This window comes from Patagioenas fasciata, chromosome 1 (assembly GCF_037038585.1).
Source record: "Patagioenas fasciata isolate bPatFas1 chromosome 1, bPatFas1.hap1, whole genome shotgun sequence".
NCBI classification, from domain to species: Eukaryota; Metazoa; Chordata; class Aves; order Columbiformes; family Columbidae; genus Patagioenas; species Patagioenas fasciata.
In genome coordinates this window covers 33,618,880-33,641,759 of record NC_092520.1, presented here as the reverse complement: position 1 = coordinate 33,641,759, position 22,880 = coordinate 33,618,880, and the positions used below count along the sequence as shown (strand labels likewise).

Genomic DNA, 22,880 nt, shown 5'->3' with positions numbered 1-22,880 from the left:
GATGTATCCCTTGTGTATATTTATTCAATTAATTCGAAAAGAATGAAAATGCTAAAGCACTCTATTATTATGTGCACAGAAACTGAGGCTAGAATTTAATTACTATCATTGTGTTGATGACCCAGGTGCTCAGAAAATCTTGCTTAATTAACAATCTGTTTTTAGTTTATAAGTGGAAATTCAAGTAGAAATATTCACAAAGATATAAGGAAGAGCTGGTTTGCCATTTTCCACTAATAGGTATTAATATTATCATCTGAAATTTGTAAAACATTTGAACTTTAAAGTGTTTAATTTCTACTCTGTGAACAGGTACTGAGATTTATCAATAGTCATTATTTGATAATTTCAGAAACTTTCCTCAATGGAAACACGAGCTAGGAAGACGTCAAAGAGTTTTTCTTGTAGTAGACAAAGTGAGTAGAAAAAGGATCTCCTTCACTTACCTAATTTTCAGATATTAAAAAACCTAAAAGAGGTAGGGTACTACGAGTACTAGATGCTAAAAATCAAGGCATTTAAAGAAACTTTATGCAATAAAAGGCTAGGGATAATAAAAAGAAAATGTAGGGGAGAGGATAAATTAGTACATATCAAAGACCAACATCCTAGTAGTCTGTATTCAAAGTGTCACTGTACACACAGCAATTTCAATATACACAGCAATATAGGCTATAAGGTGGTACAAACACCCACAGGTAATACCTAACATGAAAGGTCTCCAAGCATTTCATTAGAGCTAAAGAGCAGCCAAGGTCACGGTTCGACAGGAAAGTTGGTTCGCATCTTTTTATGATGCATCAAAAATCTGCATTCATGTCTTAGGAGATGACAATCCAATATAAATCCATTCTGCCAGTTCACATTTGTTTGTGGGTTAATTCGTGTTGCATTAGGATTGATTTGTTCTCCCACAGACACCCTGGAAATCTAAAGTTGGGATAACTCCTGCACTCCGGTTAATTAGTAGAGAAGAGGTAACGTACCCAACCCTGATCAGGATGAAATTTGTGTGGGTGATCTAGCCACACACAACCCACTAAGATGGCAGATTCATCCCTAAGTGGAAGCCAAGAGAGTTTACATTAGCTGAAAACTCTCCAGTTAACTCGCTTTTCCTCTATGTCTGGGTACAGTTTGGCCAAAGAGATTTTAGGCTGTTATCTGCGGAAGCTGAATGAAACAGTTGCTCTTGGTCCTGCTGCTGACCATGGTTTTCAGAGTATTTCCTGACCTCCAGAAAGAAATTACAAAAATGAAATAACAGGTCATTCCTATCTCTCTAAAGCTTCTTGAACTCTAGGATGCACTGTACTGTCAACTGTGACTGGTAAGTAGAATTATTAAGTAACATGAAATATTCATTGTCAAACATCTGTTGGTAAGTTCTATGCTATATCAAATTTTCATTGACCATATGCAAAGCTGTTTTCTTACTAAATTAGGGTTTAAAAAACCACATTGTTCTGGAAGGGTCCATACCATGTTGTTGTTTTTCCTATCAATATAACTTACAGTATGAAAATAACTGCATCTTTCCTAATGACTTATTCTGCTGCTAGTAATTATGACGCATGCTTCAGACAAAGGATTATTATCTTATTGTTTTTTCTGATGAGTTATAAATAACTAAAAAGACCCAAACAACTATGCCTAGAGTGATATGTAAGTCTCAATGTCTAACAAATGCAGTGTAACAACAGTGCACTCGATTAGAGGTGCCAGCTCATGCTAAGCATATGAAATCAAAGTTTAAACCTCAGTTTCTGTTGCTATAAAACAGGCTACCAGAATAGTGTATCGTTATAATGTATAAATGTAAAAACAACCAGAAAAACTAGAAACAACAACAACAAAAATCCCTTAAATGATGTCTGGGGAAGTTGCATACAAGACTGGATTAAAGGGAAAGCTAGAATTATCTCCAGAGCAAGAGAATATTTGACATAGGATATCTGAAAATGATATAGAGAAGAACAGAAATAAATGAGAACCAAAGTATAGTCTCATCTGTAGAGGCAGAGAGAACATTTTTACCCTCCATTACATTTATCAAGTAGGCTATTTTAAATACATCATTGAGAGAAGGCTGAAATTTCTCCTTGGGTTCAGGAGACAAAGAAGTACTCAATTTTTCCTTTGCTTATTATGTTATCAGCTCCCATGCATACATGATTATTTTTAATTTCTTGTATGTAAAAATAAAGAACACCAGCAACTAAATGTTTTATAATGCCTTATGATAAAAGAGACAAAATAAAAAACTGAAACACAACATGTTAAAATAAAAACAAAACTCTTAGCTGGCAGATAAAATAATCATATTTCATGTAGAATTCCACTCCTAATTTCACCAATTAGGGATACAGGATGAAAAGGGCTTTGCACTAAATTACTGTAAGTGCAAGAGTGGAATATATGGCAATTTAGCTCAGAAAAATTCTGTAAGAGTACGACAGTTGACATGCAGGGTAAAAGAAAAAATCCACCCATAAAATTACAGTGTAAAGGAAACTGTTACAGTCAATGTATAACATGCTTTTCAAATATAGATTTGCAGCACAGGGAGGATATGGAGTTGGCGTGGTTTAGGTCAGAAGCCTTGTTGCTGAATTCTGAGTAAGCTGGAATCTGCCAATCGATTTGGCTCTAAGCCCAGCAAACCAAGGAATTACAGTAGTCAAGGCTAGATGCTGCAAGTGAATGAGTTAAGAGTCTCCAGGTCCATTTTGAATAGGAAAGAGAATATTTTTGGCAACAGTACTGGAAGTCATTTGGTAACTTACTGAATACATCTTAGCATTAAGAAGTACTATGTTCAGCTCTGAGGTCCCCAATGTAAGGACACGGACCTGTTAAACCGAGTCCAGAGGAGGACCATGAAGATGAGCACAGGGCTGGAGCACCTCTCCTATGAAGACAGGTTGAAAGATTTGGGGTTGTTCAGGCTGGAGAAGAGAAGGCTCCAGGGAGACCTTCCAGTAACTAAAGATGACCTACAAGAAAGCTGGAGAGGGACTTTTTACAAGGGCATGTAGTGATAGGACAAAGGGTAATGGGTTTAAACTGAAAGACGTTAGATTTAGATTAGATGTAAGGAAGAAATTCTTCACTGTGAGAGTGAAGAGGCACTGGAACAGGCTGTGGATTGTTGCAGACACTCCATCCCTGGGAACATGCAAGGCCAGGGTAGATGGGGCTTTGAACAACCTGGTCTAGTAGATGTTGTCCCTGCTGATGGCATGGAGGATTGGAACTAGATGATATTTAAGGTCCCTTCCAACCCAAACCATTCTATGATTCTGTGATTCTATGATAAAGTCTAAGGCTAAAATTGCATCTAGAAACATGACGTGTGATGCCAATAAAAGAAATGGTAGAGAGATCACAGAATAAAGAAAGAAACTTTTTCTTTTTTAATTAATCTGGGCCAAACTCTCAGTCTTTTGGTCATGATACTATTTACTTTGAGAAAACAATTTGCCTTTCACACATTTACAGCTGAAAACCTGAAGCCCTTCTCTGTTACCTGATTCACACGTCACAGAGGTAGAAACAGATGTACCTGCCATTGACTGGCGGAGGCAGAAAACATAAATGTTGGAAATATCACTCCGGAGAAGGCTGCAGATAATGCAAGGGATGGGGCCTAAGCCGCTAGTCATCAGCTGGATACCTAAAGAAATGCCATAATAGATTTCTATAATTAAGACGCTGATTTTGACAGCTACGCAAAATCACCCATCTGCCATAATAAATGGCAGCTATGGTTTGTTTTCAGTTTCTTTCTGCTTTAAAAACTAAACAAACAAAACAAACAAAAAAACCCATCAAAAATCAATGGGCATCAAAAAGAGGGTGAATCCCAGCTGTACCTCCATCAGAGAAAAGCAGGTTACTCTTGGGTCTGCTTGTTGTTTCATTGGCTGTAGGTTAATTAAGACATAGTCTGGTCTTAAGATATAGTGTGATAAAGGAGAAAACCACAGGGTTTATCTATCATACACCCAAATTCCACTTTTTTGGACAGACAAGAGAACAGTGCCTGCATTGATTTAGCTCACAAATTGTTTTGCTGTGTCACAAGTCAGCTTGCAAGGCTGCCATCCCTTAATTTGCCCTACTGCCAACCACTACATCTGTAACAGCAATCAAAATCAGCCAGGGACTATTCTCGTTCCCTGAAACCAACCGGCACAACATGCTGAGTGCCCTTGCAGCAGCAACCTTTCTCTTTTCCCAGAAACATGCTTTTGGAGAAACTACTTGGCCTGCACCAAACCCTAAACTGTACCCACGTTGTGTGGGAAAATGCTAGTTGGCCGAGAGCAACAACATTCTTATGGCTGAACAGTATGGACAATCCTGCCCTAGTTCAGCTTAGTTTAATCCTATAGACAGAGCCATTGGGATCATCTTTTATTGGCAGCCTCATCTTTTCTGTTCTTGTCCTGATGCAGGGTCTCAGTGTTGCAGAGATCCATTACCAGGCTTACCAGAAGAAGAAGGATGTTTTCCTCTTCTGTCTACCCCGTCTCATCTACTTGAATACTAGAAAGAATAAGAAACCAAGTGTCCTCTCTCTAAATTATACTATATTACTTCTACATTTCCCTTCGACTGAGCCTACAGTGTTTGAGACCAAAAGAAGGTTTGTCTGGGTTGATGGTTGATTCTTCTTCCTCTTCCATCTGACTCAGACTGGTCCTCGTCAACATGGTTGCACGGATTACGAAGGGGCTGAGTGAATGTCAGTGGTCTATATCTGAGTGATATAGGAAGAAATATTTTTTCATAATACAATAAGCAGAGTCTTCCACATAGATGAAGGAAAAAATAAAAAAACCTATACCACATCCCAAATTATAATCCCTGATCTTGTAAAAACATCAAACTTCAGTGTCAGCAACTGTTGTTTTCCTTTCTTCTTTCAGCTAAGCCGTCCAGCAAGAACGAGTGAAAGAGGCTTTATGGGAATACTGAAAACATCCCATTTTCAGGATTTATACTGAAACTTGCACAGTAACTTCTCTGAGGTATGTATATCTACAATTAACACTTCTGGAAATGGAAGAATACTCCTTGTTAAACACTGAAGTAAAAAAACCCCACACTTTGATTAAAGAGGGCCCAGTTTGCCCTGCAAGACATTTCTAGAAAATCTATCTACAAAATAAGCTTTGAAAATCTTTTAAGTTGTGAAATGTGGTTTACTTTGCAACAAAGAAACTGACAGCTTGATGGAACAGCAAGTGCTGGCCATGTGATAAATCACTTGGAGTCAACGAGACACTTCACCTCCATGTCATTTCTCAACAAACAAGAACCTGACATCAGACCAGCACACTACAGTAGGGTAGGTACAAATGTACGATACCTGCTCTTTTAATACCGTCATATTATAGCAAAAAACACTTTATGAATCTTGTGTTGACTTCCAGAAACAAACTTAACCCCCTTCATGTGCTCCCCCCCTCCTCTGCCACTAATTCGAAGAAAGATTGAATGCTACTTTCTTCATCGGCTTGACAAGATTATAAACCATCCTCAATGCACTGCATTTAATTATCTGTTCTCTTTGTTATTTATGGTTAGGAGGACCTCTTTTTCAGTCTCAGATTTAAAAAAAAGCAAAAGCAGGAACAACTATTTTTGTAAGCCTGTCCAAAAAAAGAACCCCAAGGGAACTCTGAGATGAAGGAACATCATAAATGTGATTGAACTCTGGTTCAGGTCACATTAAGGGAAGGAACTCTTTCTAAGTAGCAGTTGTCCAGGCATCTTGCAGATTAGAATGTTCCTAGGAGACCAAGAGGGCTAAATTTGTTTTGGGCATAATACGGTTTCTTTTGCTGAAGAAAAATACTAGAGAGGTAAATGAGGAGGCTTTAAAAGCTGAAATCTCTTCTGGCAATCAAACAAAAAAATCATCTTGCACTTCTTATGAGAGAACATTTACTTCTCCATTTGTTTCCTACCTTATGTTACCCTACTTGACAAGACTTCTGCCCTTCTCTCTTTGTTTACTGCCTCCGGTCTTATAAAAATTCTGTATTTATGTTTTCTCTTTCTGTGTGTGACCATCTCTTTCCCTCCCACATACTCTATCCCTTTTCAAAACTCTTTTCCTGATCCCATAATATCTTTATCATCATCACAAACTATACCATTTGGGATGAATCCAGTGATTTGACATGAAGCAGGAATAGTGCCTACTGAACAGAGTATTTCAACCAGTTATAATTGCATAGGGTTATATATTTTTGTATTTACACATTTTATTCATTCACTTATAAGCAGTCTGAACAGTTTTAGATGTGCAGGCAACGTGATATGTGTCCACAGTCAAAGCAGAATACCTTTTGAGTGAAACCTCCATCTTTTCTTCCTTGCTCCAATGCCTTACTCTTTTTCCTTATTGTTCATTTCCATACAACATTTAGAGTTCAGTTTTATGAAGCATCAGGCCCTTTATCTCCATCCCTATTCATCAAGGCAGCTAAAAACCAAGCACAGATTTCCATGTGATTCAAGCACATGATTCTTTGCTTTGACCCTTGCTTCATCATCTAGGAGATCCTTCAGGATCCATCAGGATCCAGGCAAGCGGCATGAGTTGTCAAAATGGGGTCTTAGAGTGAAATCTCTGTGAGGCAGTGCTTTTATTTTGCTATAAAACACTGTGCATATTCAATGACCTACATTAAAAAAAAAAAAAAAAAGACTTAAAAATAACAGGAGAAGAGCTTCTGTTGAAATTCTGGCCATGCTTAAATCGATACCAAGATTCGTATTGACTTTAGGTGGAGTGAAGGGTACAAACAATGGAAGGAACGAAGAAATTAAAAGAAAATGAAACACAAAGGAATGAGCTGACTGAAACACTACAGGCTGCGACCACAAAGGGCTGTACTGCCAGAAAGTGAGGAGGAATTATAAGAATGCAAGGTAAAATAGAAATGGAGTCTTTCATCTCTATTCTCTGCCACTGCTGCAGCATCCTGGATTGAAAAGCTTTTGAGAATACGTGCACATGAAATGGAAAATGGAAGGACAAGTAAAAAAGAATGGAGATACCCAGCTGAGCATTACTGGACAAATTACCAGTACAGAAGTAAGCAAAGAGTACACTGACTAAATTAGTTGATCAAAAGGGACTGGATGGATTGTGGAGGTTATTTTGTATTTAATTTCTTTTATTTTCTTTTTTTTTTTTTCTTTCAGAAATACATCAAGGTAGAATGTAATAGTGGCAACTAATGACATGAATGATTAATGTTTTTATTTGTATTATAGTGGCATTCTATGACACCGACTGAGATCTGGGCTGCACTGTAAAAACACATTATATGACTCAATCTGTTTCACAAAGGGTTTAATGATGACCTAAAAATTGCACACAAAGTAAGCTCATATTTTTGAATTAGTCACTGGCGAATGAAAGAAAGAATGTGAGACTGGACAATTAAGGAGCAGGAAAATCCTTTTAAAAGTTGTTATTAATGCAGAGCAATGGAAAGAATAATCAGAAAGCATTAATATATATAAAAAGTCTGACTGCTAAGAGAATTTTAACCAGCATGCTTTCAATATCTGTAGTGAAACTGGCTTCATTTTTAGTACTAAGAGAATATACTGAAAAGTGGAAGGCTTCTTGAGAAAAAGGACTGCAGTACGGAATTTAAAGCAATTCAGATAAGAAGATGATTTTAGTAATCACCTTCATATCAATGTAAATTCTACCTTCTCTAAAGTGAGAAAGAAACTTTTGAAGTGAACCTGTAGTGAGAAAAACAAAACTCATCCAAATCCTCTTCTGAAGAAAGTTCCGAAAGTACTTTTAATATTTTTTCTTACTTTTTTTTTTTAATATCAAAATTCAGATTCTATCTGTGAAGGCACTGATAATGTTAAAACAGATTAAATCAAATCCAGAGAGATGAGAAAACAAAAATGAACAAACCTGAAGAGAGGAGGATTTTATTCAGTCTGTTAAGAATGCATTTCCCTTCAGAATTATTTAACTTCAATTTATTTTGGGGGTTGAGGGTGGGGGAGGAGGGAAATGTATGTCAGATACCTACCAGCTATTTGAAAAAAAGAGTGCTCTAATACACCACTAAAGTCCTTTCAGAAAGAAGGGAGAGACAACTCAAGGTGACAATCCTGGCCTTCCCAGGAAGGGAGCACAACACACAGTCAAACTTTGATTCGTCTTAATGAACAGCCCTACTGAATTGGTTCAAAGGTGTATCTAACCTCATATCTTGTGCCACAAATAAAAAGGCTAAGAATGCTTAGCAAAACACTAAGTAGGTAAACTGCATACTCTCATAAATTCAGGTTTCTTTGATTTCAGGACTTCTTGAAAGATGAGTATCTCTTTGGTTTCACTACCATGTACACCTTTACATGCAATGCAAGAGCACAGGGAAGCAAACAAGCTTACTGGCAGCAGAAAGAAGTGGTAGGCACCCTGTATATTGAGCTGTGGAGTGAAAATTAGTTTCTCTCAACAGCATGATGGGAAGAATATCTACATGATGACTGGAACTGGACTATGCAGTTCAGATCTTGAGATCATTTTCAAAAAATCAAAGCAGGCAATGGCAGGTAGAGTTTTCATAAAATTCTGGCTGGAAAAAGAAAGGTGTCAGCATGTAGCTCATCCAAGAGGTCTCCTGGAAATATCAGGATCTCCTGCTGGTGTATATTGGCCCTCCGTCCTGAGAAATGCTACACTGGATCGCCACTGGCTTAACTAATGCCAACAGTAGGGTTGTCACTTAGCCATTTTGAGTGGAATTCAGGATGGCAACATTTAAACATGTTGAAGTGATTTAGGGGACTCTGTTTCCAAAAATTGCTTACTGAGAATCAATGACCTAATTACTGCTTGCCAAGGTAGGGTGAGAACCTGCAGCACATCCATCTCTTCTCCCTGATGCTAGCTAATGCACAAAGGGATCTCAGGGTTGCAGTTAATTGCCTTCCCTTTTCCAGGGAAATTCACATCCACCGGGAGGTAAGGACTCTGCAGGTTTATACTCCATCTTACCCTGTAGGATGAACCATGTATCTCCTTACACCTTCAGACCCACGTTTTGACACTCAGGCCTTTTACACAAGTTCTAAGACCCTGGTGATTAGCTGTAATCAGCTGTGATGGGTTAAAACTCAGGTGTCCTACAAAGCACAGAAGAAGGGCTTCACACTTAGGAGTGCATATAGGGCTCCTGCCTTAACTAGCTGATGGACAATGCATATGCATTGTCTGGGTGGTAATGTGCCCTAGATGTATGTAGCTGTTCTCTCTGTTCAGTGCCATGTTACAGGAGACAGGAAAACACCTCCTTCCAGCTGGCACCATTCTGGATCAGGTGCCTAAAAGCCATCTGTCAGACACCCTAAGGAAGGTCAATATTGCCTTTCTGAGCACCAGATCTTACCGTTTAGAGTGCTCTTGGGAAGAGGGAAGCTTAGGTTCAGTTCCTTCACAGCATTCATGATACTTAAATATATCTTTACAAAAGGTCATCCTGATGAGTAGGCACTGAAATTCCCTGAAGGCCAAAGAGAGAGTGAAGTGAAGGTCACCATGTGACAAGGAAATCATCTGGCCAGGGGGTTGCATGATAAAAAACACCCTCATACTGTTCTCCCACAGGCACATGAGAGACTGATTCATAGACCCTGATGGGGACCTAGTGCCTAAGTCCCTTGAAGATTCATCCATTAGTAAAATTGACAAAAATGACAAAATACGTGAGTGTCACTAGCTGCTCAGTACCCAGGCGTGGGGCACTGCTGTTAATTACACTGTGTATCTACCTGCCTGCATGTTGAAATATCTCCACACCCTTGTGACTCTGACTCTTGAGATATTAAATTAATTTTTGAATACTGCATTTTGGATCTTCACTTATCTATAGATGCTTTTGAAAATGTCAAGGGGAAGTGCACTAAAGAATCTAAAACCTCAATAAGAGGTAGATGACATTTACAGTGCATGGAGGAGAAAGTCAGACAAGAGAATTGCAGACTTGGTGTAGTTTAAAAAACAGGCCAACGTGGATGTCTCTAGGCCTTCGGTATTTCTTAAACATGAGGATCAACATCTATAAGCCTTAGGCTGAAAAGGTGGGTTGGGAGGAAATGAAACAAAGATGCGTGGAAACACAGGGAGCACTGTCAGTGTAACTGTGCTGTGGAAGCAAAGTAGAATTTAGAAATCAAATCATAAAGGCAGAACTATCCAAAATCCTGAAAAACTATCCATATTTTAAGCACAGATTCAAATCTAGAAAAAATAAGTAATTTAATAAAAAGCAAAGAAGTGGACATTTTTCTCTCTTTATCCCTTAAATAACTGAAGAAGCACCATAACAAGGCAAGGCTTCCTGTAGAACTTAAATCAGGGGCTGTAAATTGGTGGTGTGACAGCAGTAATGCACTTTATTTCACTGATTATCCTGGCACAGGTACTTTGGTCAGGTAATTAATTCATGTGCTGAACACCTGACCCAAATTTTTACGGGTAATCCGCTTGGTAATCTGAATACCTCCAGGCAGAAATTTGTAGAAGGGATTTAAATACCTGTACTTCTTTAGTAGCTGGGCCGTAAGCTGAAATGTTCTGACCACACTAATCCTCATTAGTAAGAAAGCATTTTACACTGAGACCCACATAGATAGTGTGTGTGTTCCAGGTGGGTGCACTTGAAGCCCATTTTCTTAATGTATTTCTTTACTCCCCATAATATTCACTGATACAATGCTGGCTTTTTAAGCTAAATCCAAGTTCTTCCCTTATGCCACATCCTTCTGTATCAAGACTACACACAGTAAGTGGGATTAATCTGCTGTGAACAAGACTCATAAAAGTGGGACATCTGGTTTTGAGCTAGACCCCTTGCAAATCCACTATGGGCAGCAGAGAAAAAAATGACATCTCCAAGGGATGATTCATCTCACTGGAAGAGCACCATGAGGTCAGTCAGATGACTCACTCCCTGGAGATATTTGTTTTTCTCTGCTGACTGCAAAGAAAGCCCAGAATGGTCAGCTCAGAGTTGGACATCTGACCTAGTTCATTACAGAGGAATGCCACACAGTATTTTAAAAATACTGTAATATTTTTGTCAAATGGCCACACAGCTGCAGCATTACACTAGACTTTTGGATCCTTGCTGCAGAACAGCAGAAGTGGGGTTTTTGCCACTTTGCAAAATTTAATAGACCACACACGCCTATTTTAGATGCTTAGTAATTTCAAATTCTTCATCATAAAGCAAGTGACTGATTATACAGGGCTGTGGAAAAACAATGGAAAAGGATCTGTGAAAAAAAATCCTCAGATGAACTCAAATATGGGAAAATTCTTGAAAAAGGGAAGCTCATTTCACAGTCTCCATGTTTAGCAATCTAAGGCATATACATGTCTAAAGCAAAACCATCACCCATCTGTTCATAGCAAGTTTGCAGAGAATTTTAATAAGACACATTAATGATAATAATAGCCAATGTTTATGATGTTTATAAAATAACCAATATGGAACATCTGGAAAGCTCATAAAATTTGTTCTTATAAAATCTACACCTTTCCCTGAGCCTGATTTTTTTTGGCTGACCTCGTGCTCCTATGCCAGACCTGTCAGAAACTCTCTTCTTGCAGGCATTGCTGTGACTGTGGCACTCTAAACCTCACGTTTTGAAGTCAGACCTATTTCTGCTTCTCTGAGTTCACCATTCAGCACATTACAGGAACAAACCAGATAGCCAAAACTGCAAGTTGCCACCTGAAACTACAGGGATCTTGATTTCCAGATGACAGATGTTCTACAACAGTTGGTGACAAATGGACTAATTTAGACTGATTTAACTAAAGGTTAGCCTGCTGACAATGGGGGAATTTTTTAAATGCAGCTGAAGAAGGCATTTCTGAATGCTAGGGCTGGCTGTTGCACACAAAACTAGAGGCCCTGGTGTGAACTGAACAGCATGGCCACACATGGTGCCTGTGTCTCTGCTCCTTCATGCCGCCTTTTAGTTGCTGAGATGGAAGATGATGTTGCCTAGCAAATTAACAAGAGAATTAGCTGCTCTTTAAAATTTACTCACTGAACATACATCCTCAGAAACCAAATACCTTTGGCCCATAATCTTTCTTCCTAAGTTCAGGGATCTAAGCTCTTACATTAGAAGGACATGTGCCCTGGGCTGAATTGGTCTGAGATGCTGAGCTCTCCATCACATATGCAGAAAGCTTCCAGGGGCTGCTCTTCTAACCCAGGCAAGTCCATCCAAGCTTCTGCCTTCAGCCCTAACTTCTGAAGGATGACCACTAAGGGACCAGAAAAGTATCACAGAAAATGTAAATATTAGGGGTGTGATTCAGAAATTACAATATAACAACTGTGTTGTCCTCCATCTGGTAAATTGTCTTGGATTTTGTTTATAGCTTGCGTGTGAGAGCTGGCTTCAGGTTTCACCCTTTTGAGTTCCATGAAGTGTCTTCTTTGAGCAGCCATGAGTAGACATGTAAAAACCAGCAACAATGAAATTAGTTCTCCTCTCTTCTCTTCTCTTCTCTTCTCTTCTCTTCTCTTCTCTTCTCTTCTCTTCTCTTCTCTTCTCTTCTCTTCTCTTCTCTTCTCTTCTCTTCTCTTCTCTCTCCCCTTCTCCTCTCCTCTCCTCTCCTCTCCTCTCCTCTCCTCTCCTCTCCTCTCCGAAGAACATTTCTAGACAAGTATCCCAATAATTGTTTCATGAGGGAACCTCATTAAGGTAACTTCATTTATTATATTTCTGAACTAAGAAATAGCTGCCAGCGCTAAATATTTAAGGCAATTTATCTGCCAAATTAATACTGGCATTGTAGCAGCCAAGCAGTCCTGATGCCAGCAGCAGTACAGCATATTCTACTGTGGGGGTGGCCTGTATGCTGTGAATACATGTCTAAAAGTTGCTGAATCCTACTTCCTTTTACCTACACCCAGGCTAAAAATATAACTTAATTGTCCTCTATTCTGTAATTGGCCTAGTTAACTAGCTGCAATGCACAGGGTACATATCACTTCTGTCCACAAAAGTATGGTCTTTGCTCAGAGCAGGGGTGCTTCTGCCTGGTACGTTCCTGAAGCGTTATGTCTACGCAACAGTAGACATTATGCCTAGAGCATGACTTCATCTATTAATAAAAGAACTACTGAAACTTTGCTCACCTTGAGATATAAGCTCTTAGGAATGGTCCTTGTTCCTCCAAATTGCCATAGAGTATGGAATAGGATGTGAAGTAAAATATGACTGCATTGCAACTACTTACCCCCAAACAAACAAAATGATAAAAAAACCACTACCACCACCACCACCATCACTACAACAACACTGGACAAAAAGGGAGTTACTTACATTGAGTGAGGATCCCCGTTAAGGCATTTTTGAAAGTCTCCTTAGCTTGCTCCATCTCTTGCTCGTGAGCGGCCTTCTCGTTCATGAGCCGGCGGACGTGGCTGTTGGCCGACTGCACCATCGAATAAAACTGGTTTGCGGAGCGACGATTCACCTCACCTCGCTCAATCCAGGTAAGCAGCACTGTGATGGCCTCTGAAAACTTGCTATCATCTAGAACAATCAAAGCACAGGTTTTAAATTGCTGGCATAAATATCCTGCCAAAACCACATTTTCTGCTCCATGTCACATTAAAATCACTGTAAATCCTTCTTGCAGTATTTCATTTTGGGCAACTTTTGGATCCTTTGTTCTATGACATGTAGGAAGCCAATACTTCTACGTGAAGCTACATAAATCTTCCTTCAAGAGTTGTCTTCTGTTTATTTTAATAGCTTTTCCACAACAAAAAGCACCCCTCCTCCCCACCCCCCTTCCTTGTGGCCTGATTCCTTGCTTTCACAGTGTGTCCCTTAAGCTGTTCAGTGATATGGAATGACCTCACAGCAGGGTTGAGGAGACCTCTGTGTTACTGGACCCACTGAGGAAATGAAATGTATACACGTTAATCTGCTCAGCCAAAAGCTCAGTCTTGGAGCTTGGGCTCAGCCGTATTTTGTCAACAGATTTCACTAACATCACATTCTTAATTAATGAACAATGACAAGGCTGAACAATTTCTCCTTAAAGCACTGATTAATTACAAGGAACTGCTTTGAACAGATGTATGAAGTATCTGTGTTCATTTTGTATTTTTGCACTTGTCTGTGCTTTTTTTTTTTTTCCTTTTTACAGAACCCAGACAAATCCAGGTGAACACCTGGATTACAGCTTTATGTTTACCACTCAGGTAAATAAAGTTATATTCCTCTGCAGAAAGACCACCAAAACTGGTGGTTAGATTTTGTGCACTCCTTCCACAAGTAATCTTCTTTTCTCAGACCGTGCTCTCAGCTTCCTCAGAAGACTCTTAGCGCAGCATCCATTACACTTCTGGCTTCATCAGGATTAAGAGGACACATTTATTTCTAAGTCCCATTTAGGCTGAGCTGCAAGAAAATGTTATTACAACAGAGTGTCTTCCTGTTGAACCATTTTTGTGCAATTCTATCTCATTTTTTTCCCAGGATTTTATTCTATAAAATTTCCTAACAAATCACTTTAAACATCTCATCTAGTCCTTGTTGGTTAGATCTCTGTATATGTATTTTAGATGGTGGGTATATCTTTATACAGGAGAAGCTATGCAGTTATGGTGGGGAGTAGTATAGTTATAACAAAAAGACACTTAAAATGAAAATTGGAGAATATTAAACCCAACCAACTGTGTTACCGGATACAGAAATGGGGGGTATAGTTTGTAAGACTCTGCTTTCAATGTGCAAAGAATAATGAAATACTAATACTTAAGTGATGATTTAGGCTTTTATTCTGAATTACTAATCACTTTCCTAAAAGGTGAGGAGTCTATAGTACAGACAGGACAAGTGACATGTTCTGTGCCCACAGCCTGCCAGAATAGATTGCCTGATCTTTAGCATCTTATTAATTGAAACATGCTTTCAGCTACAGCAATAGGATTTGCACTCTGCAGCTGGACAGACACCACCCAAGATCCCAGAAAAAATTTGCAAAATAAGAGCATCATAACACTGTCCCTTTGTATGATGATGTATCTGTGCGACTTCACATTAACATATGATTCATCATTATCCATTAAGTAATTGTCTCTGGGGAGGAAGAATCAGTCAGGCATATTTTTTTTCCATTTTGTCCTGTTACATTAGACTCTGTGTCCTAGCTTTACTGGATATGTAGGTGGCAGGTATGTATTAAGTGGCTCTGATGAGCGAGGTTGTCTGAATATGGGCCTCAGAAAAGCCAAATGTAAACCAGGCTCATGCAAAGCATCTTCATTGCAAGAAACCACCAGGATAAAGTTTTCCAGGCTTGGGTAAAATCTTCAGCCTGCGAAATACACGGAAGCTGGATGTCACGATTCCAATACAGCCAAGAAATCATCCCTGAAATGTAATGTTTATTATAATTACAGCAGTCAATAAGAATAACCTGTAATGGCTTTTGGCAATGTTAGCATGCAATTTCCAAGGTCTGTACAGTCAGGTCACCCTGCAGATGGCACCGTCCTGTTAACACCAATGATATGGCTGATTGTGAGTAGAGAGTAACTACAGTTCAACGTTCCTCTTTTTTCCTTGTAGACATCATTATCTATATCATCACACATAATTTATCACCCAACACTGAAGTATCATTTAGAGTAAAGTATCCCATTCAATCTAGGTCAAGGCATGAACAGCAAAGTTGGGAGAAATGATACACAGAAGCATGTCTGAAGAGGTACACCATGACCTGTGAAGGAACTGTGTGCAGAACTGAGCAAAAATGTTTCATGGAGGTGCATGAGGTAAATCAGTAGCACAGAACCATTCTCCCTTTCTCTTGCTTTAACATCTTCCCAGTACACAGACTTATGTTGTTTTGCTATAGAGTCTATACAAAACAAAAATACCCCTCCTTTTGTTTTTATCAGGCACAGTTGGTGTCTGTGAGGGATGTTCATAAACATGCTGTTCTTCTGCCACATAGATTCAACTCCTTTAGAAGGACATGTTGAAAACCCTCTTTCAACGTACTACACTGCAAGGGAGCTGCAGAGGTCTGTGGGCCTGTTATAGTTAATTCATGGCTCTGTACCAGCGGGAAAAAATACTTTAGTTGGTAAACATCAACATCTTCAATGATTACATAATTAGAAGATATATTAAAAAATGCTAGAGGCTAATATATGCACAACAGGAGCACATCAGTAAATAAAATCTTTTCTCTACAGTTTTTAAATTTCCTTATTTCACCTTCATTTCTAACTTTTCTGTTCTTGAGCTGGCTACTCGATTGGCATAAGGTACTGTGAATTAATATTCTTTATCCAGAATGCAGTGACTCTTTCTGGGCAATCAGAGGTTCACTTAGAAAATCAGATTTCTATATGGGATTGTTCATTTATTTTTTATTTAGTAGATAAACAGTAGGAGAAATGCAGCAATGGAATCTAATTTAAGCAGAGCATGAACTGACTTATGATTGCAGTCATTCATTAAAAAGTAAAACAAAACTCCTAATTCTGTTTAAAATTATTCCCTTGTGGTAGAATGCACATAAATATACACTGTTTAAAAGCACACTCTTAAAATAAATTCCTTTATATAAGACATGCTCCCATATGTAATTGTTCTTTTAAAATGAGCATGCAGCATATTATTTCTCACACGGAAAGCTTTTTTCTCCTCCAAGTTACAACATGTTTTAAGCGAATAAGTTAGTATTCATCTCCTTTATGTCAATATCTGATTTAGTAACACCAGGGTCCTGGTACAGTCAATGGAAAGAGGTGGACACCAGTCAGACAGGCTTTGTCTTTCCTGTTTTAGCTGTGTATTTGAGGTGAACCTTGCCCCAGAAGTGCCTGCATCAGGGAGTCTGGGATGACCTGCTCGATACAGAGACATCTCTGCAACAGACGTCTACATTTGGCCAGAGAAATCCCAACCGTTACACAAGTGCACCAGTTACAGAACACCTACCCAATATTTGTGTACCTGTGATGGGTTCTCAGGAATACTACACGTTATGTCATTTTAACATTACCCATCTTCTGGGGATGGCTTGCTGTGTGTCTGTCGATACTGATTTCCATGTGTTGCTACAGGCCTCTAGAGATATTTCAAATTCCTCCTATATCAACTGAAGATATTTGGCACTTAAATGCTAGCTCACAACTTAGATGAAATGAAATATAAAGAAAAGAAAATGCATCCCTAGAGCTGTCTGGGAAATTGTTAACAGGGATATTTCTATGAAAAAAAAAGGAATAATTGTTGACAAATGTTTTGCATTTTTCTGCTTGTAATTTGACCATCTCTAAACAACTTCAACTGGCATAAACTTTTTAATAGAAAAAGCTATGACAAGAGCTGCTACAAAGTGAAATACTGGGAAAAAGTGCCAGAAACAAAGAGATTTTACTCCCAGTTTATGGAGTTTCCCTGGTGTAACGCAGTGCAGAACTCAGATCAGAGCAATCTGAAACGTTGTAACTATTTGTTTCTCAATATTAAGCACCTCCACAAGGTGTTTCCACAACTCGGATGACAGTGTCTAAGACCTTAGACATTAGAAAGGAGATAGATTAATGCATCACTCTGAAGCCAGGCATCCAAACACTCATGACTATTATTTTTACATTTATAGTCATATTTCAAGTATAGCTAATTTTATATTTCTGTATTTTGAGATTGACATTGTTTGCTGGACTTCTAGCTAGGACAAGATCAAACACTGAGCTACAGTTGCTCTTAGCTTTGTTAGTATCTTCCCAACCCGGGAAGGAGTTTGAAAAGTATGTGAGGTAATTTGTGCAACACTTGGAGACTGTCTAAATCACAGCAATTCTTTGTGTTGTCCTACAGGCCATGGTGTTGTCCAGAGTCAGCACATACTGTTTCTTGTCCCTAATTTTTCTCCCCTAATGCAATTTTCTTGACTTGCAAGGAGATGCTGAAAAGACAGAGCTGTTGTTCTTAATCCTAATGACTACAGCTAGAAACTTCCTGTGCTGGCTGGGTATATTTTGGGTTGCATTAATGATCTCATTTTTCTCTGGTCCTTCTGTAAGATGGGAAGGAGCAGCTATGCTCTTATGCTAAGCTCTGCTCTGGCCAGTAAAAATCCAGTTAACAAACACCCCTTGAAGGTATTCTTGTGAGCACTGAGAATGTGCTGCAGGGCATATAGTGAGGGGAAAAGAGTCATGGGATATGTCCTATCTGTTTGCCTCTGATTGACAGCCTGTCCTCTGGCAGCTGTAGATGTGCCATAGGAAGACGTCCCATGGCCTTAGGTCTGCCTGCAGCTGCTTGTCTCATCACACCCCAGTTCCAGTTTGTCAAACTGAGTCCGACCTGGTTACTCCATGAAAATGGAAGAGACCACTTCAGGATGCAAACTTCTTCGCTCCACATAACTGCAGCCAGGGGCAGATGTATGGCCAAGGTCATTGTTCATCTCACTTCTGATTTGATAATTTATCTGACTATAACTAAGATTTTTAAACTGCCGAGACTGAATTCAACAAGAAAAATAATAAACCACAGCGGGTGACTGCTGTGGGTGAATCAGGTCAGGGAAAAGGTTTTCTAACCTCTCTCAACAGCAGGTTCAGTCCAGCTCCCCTGTGCATCAGGAACAATTTGCTTCCCATCACACGCTACTTTTGGTGCCACAATGACGACCTATTTTTCTCTTGGCTTAAAAGCTTCTCCTGCACAGAGTGTCTGCCACTGACCTAGAAACACAACTCTCCAGTCTACTACCCTCACCTTCTTTTTTTCCCCTGCTCAAATACCTTATATAATTGTGCTGTGCAACACACACATCAGTCTAGTACTTTTGGGATTAATAACATTTTTAACCCAATGGCACTGCATAATAAGTGAGAATCAAGGAATACGAATTCTTACTGCCAAAGGGTTCTTTTAAAGAATGATTAATATCCACCTTAGTGTTTCTTAAAAAACCCTTAGCTGTATGCTATAACCAAGAAACTTTTCCAGTTATGTAATAAATGACTAACTGGAACTAGATTTGATAAAAATATGCATACACTAAAGAGATACCTTAAAAGGTACTCTCTGTCACCTGTATCATCAAACTCTTTCTTCCAAATTAAATCACACAAGATTCTTCCAGAGGTGGGTGTTTCATGTGAGACACAGAAATCCATTATCTTATCCTGCCGATGCCATTATTTCCAATAAAAAGTAATTATGAAAGTATTGAGTTTCCTCCCTATTTCTCAAAATCACACCACAAACTTTCACATTGGCAAGCTGCTATTTCCCAGTTCATAGTAATTAACCTGAGTCATTTTGCAGTGCGGTACATTTAATCAAGAGGGTTTATACTAAAAACCTTAAAATCTGCATTGATACAATACAGATTAGGTGAGGGAGAACATTTCTAGTAATACACTGAATAGCAAGTGTACTTCTTGCAGGTTTTCAGAGGAAGGTGCCCAGGGAATTGGGTCACCAGGTTGCCGATAGCTGAACCCACCTTACGCTCCCCTGCCAGCAGACAGAAGCGCCCTCACACCATGGCTGCTCACAGCCCCCATGCGAGGCCCTGGGAGCCAGATGTATTGTGTCACGGCAGATGTCAGCAGCATATGGAAAAAGGAAGGAGAAAATGATGATCTAAAAATGGGAAGGGTGAGTGAACAGATTTGAAGCTCAAGCGTCGAAACATGTCTGCAGTAGGGCTCTGTCTTGATATACTAGTACTAAAAAAAGATTATGCTAAAAAAAAAAAAAGGGTCTGGAGTATTTCAGTGGATATTAAATCTGGCGTTCATTGGATTTTTTTGGAGGATCTCGGCTTTAACTTCCCTTCTGACGTAGCCCTGCCCTGAATCCGATCCTTTCTGCGCGAGACTTGCCTCTCTAGATAACTGCACCACTTCTGCAGCGCTCCACAAGTCAGGGGCTCAAGTACAGAGTGATAATGAAAACAGCGTGGTTTTCTTGTCAGAAAAAGATCCTGTTTCCCAAGCAATTAAATGTTGTTTATATTTCAAACGATGTGCAAGGGTTGACATTATCAGACTTGATGTTACCTGAGTCTTGCACAAGATGCATCCCCAGTATAGTTCATTCTACTGTAACTGCCATCTATTTATTTAAATTTCCAATCTGTTCTCTCTTCAGGGGATAATACAGTGCCTGGTAAAGAAGCAGTTTCTCAGTTTTTCAAATTATATTTTTTTTTTTAAATGAAAAGCCACATGAATAACTTTCCTGTGCTCATAAAGGAACACTGTATTTTAAAGCGAGGTAAATTCCAGGGTATTGTATATAACTTGCAGATATTTATGTTTCCTTTGCTCAAAATATTTAAAAAGCAGATAATCAGATGTGAAGAGATGTCTTTGTTAGGTGGTGGAACTATGTGACTACCTGCAGCAAATAAGACAGATGTAGTATTTTAAAGGAGCTTATTTCCAAGAAGTGATTTCTGAAGATGATACCATTAGGTACAGATATGCTTCAATTTAGAATACTATAATGTTTGAAATTCTGCTTTGAAACACAAACGTCATAAGCACGCAGATTAAAATGTTTTGTTCCAATGCACCTGACAGAGCAGTATTCCACTTAAGGATAAAATGTTCAGTCCATCTCCAGTTGTGTGATGTTCTGGGTACCACATTACTCAACCATTTATAAAGCACCCAGGAAAACAGATGTCAGAGTATGCAAATTTGATCCAAAATATCTACTGACACATCTCACTGTGCAGTAACAGTGCATCTTATTTAATACTAAGGAACTAAAATCTCAAAGACACGTAACAAACTAAATGCTACAATGAACCAGCAGACAAAAAGGCCACTTTTTTATAAGGTAATAGCAGAAGACACAATATTCTGCTGGTTTTGTCAGAACAAGAACTCAGGACTATTCTCAAAGGCTTTCTAACAAGACTATTCACATTTACACTTCATTGTAGGAGATCTTGGTTACTCAGAACTACCATCTATGAATTTCTTGAGATATTTCCTTGAGGAAACACAGATTTTTACCTAAGGCAAAAGGATGTCAGAGAGGAGGCCAGAAGTTTCATTAACCTGAGTTATGCTTAGCTCTTATCTTCTTCCATGGCAATCAGACAATGGTTTGATTAAACTATGTGCAACGTTATTACAAATTTTGGAATATTTGGATCAAAAAGTAGATGTGAAGAGTACCTTTTGAAAAAGTGAAATTTACCACTTGAAAGAAATGGTGCCAAATTCTTATTTGTCTTTTCCCCTTCAAACCTACTTTAGTGATTTGGAAGGTCAAAAAAAACCCCAAACAAAAATAACTTGTCATGCAAAATTAAACAGTGGTTTTATTTTCCCAACCAGCCTGCAAACCTAGAACGTGTAGTAGAAACCTAAAACTGATCAGTATAGCCCTGGTATGAGAAGGAGCTCATGTTCTTCCCTATTTTACCCACCAAATCTGAACGCTGGAACTAATTTCATTCTGATAATCCAGGTTCATGTCTCTTCTGCCTTCCATATGCCATGAAGAGTGGGACTTTCTCATGGGAGTGCATGGGAATGTCAGAAAAAAAATTTAAATCAATTATTTTGTGACAAGTCATCTTTCCAATGCAGGAAATTTCCTTTTTATGAACTATCATCTCCTTGACTTCTCCTCCTTTTGGCTCTGACTGTGACCAGCAGAGAAAATCACTAGTAAATTAACAATGCAGGGCAAATGTTTAATCAATGATAGTCGGTAGTATAGGCTTGTCTCTGAGCTACAGGCTCAAATCCATGAGACCTACACCAAGATACTGGCAATATGTCACTGCCACACAGTGAAAAGCAGCAATAACAAAGCACAATAGCTGAACAGGGAGAGGAACAACATCACAGCACATGGAGAAAATAAAAGTGATTACTCTCTTGGCTAACAAAACAAAAGGTGCAGGAAAAAAATGTCTACACAGCCAACAGGGAAAAAAGACATGAAGGATTTCATTTGCAGGACCCCAAAGATCTTAATGGAGGAAAAAAGGATAGGGAGAAGGAGAAGGAGGAGGACAGGGAGCAGGAGCAGGAGCAGGAGCAGGAGCAGGAGAAGGAGAAGGAGAAGGAGAAGGAGAAGGAGAAGGAGAAGGAGAAGGAGAAGGCTTTCAGGCATTGGAACAGGCTGCCCAGGGAAGTGGTGGAGTTGCCATCCCTGGAGATGTTTAAAAGACATTTAGACAAGGTTCTTAGGGACATGGTTTAGTGCTAGAGTTAGGCTATGTTTGGACTTGATGATCCTGAGGGTGTCTTCCAACTGAAATGATTCTGTGATTCTACGAGAAGGAGAAGGACAAAGAAACAGAAAAGGAAAAGATACCCATAAACGAGCACCTGTCTGCCACAATCTAAATTAGAAAGTGGTGAAAAATTACACTGGTCCACAGTTTCCCATATTTCTGCAACAATCAAGTGTTCAGACCAAGTTCTTTGCAGATATGAAGGCATTTGGGATAGTCCACAGAGAGCAGGGAATGGAGAGCAAGTCATCAACCCTCATGCTTTTGCAGGTATGCAAGGCCTCATATACAGCGAGTTCCCAACTCCAGTCACCAGGTAGTGCATTTTGAGAAACGCTGTCTTTTTCTTTTTTTCTATGAAGCTCTATACCAGTAGAGACTATCTGGCTGAAATTTTATAATGGACTTTTGTGTCCAACTGGCACAAGAGATCCTCTATACTCTCTCACCCACTCTACAGCAGCTACTGCTGTACCAGGTGACTTCAGCACGAGAGGACGAGGAATATGCCGACAACACTGAGGTGAGACTT

At 39.2% G+C, this 22,880-nt stretch overlaps 1 protein-coding gene across 13 annotated transcripts in view; it reads right to left on the bottom strand.

The window, feature by feature from the left end:
• Positions 1 to 22,880, bottom strand: part of ENOX1 (ecto-NOX disulfide-thiol exchanger 1) — a 368,503-nt gene that overhangs the window by 72,569 nt on the left and 273,054 nt on the right. For all 13 annotated transcript variants that reach the window (XM_071805771.1, XM_071805770.1, XM_071805734.1 and 10 more), the window contains one exon: positions 13,411 to 13,623. In XM_071805771.1, coding sequence (XP_071661872.1) covers positions 13,411 to 13,623 — 213 coding nt within the window. The remainder of the gene's footprint in view (positions 1 to 13,410; positions 13,624 to 22,880) is intronic.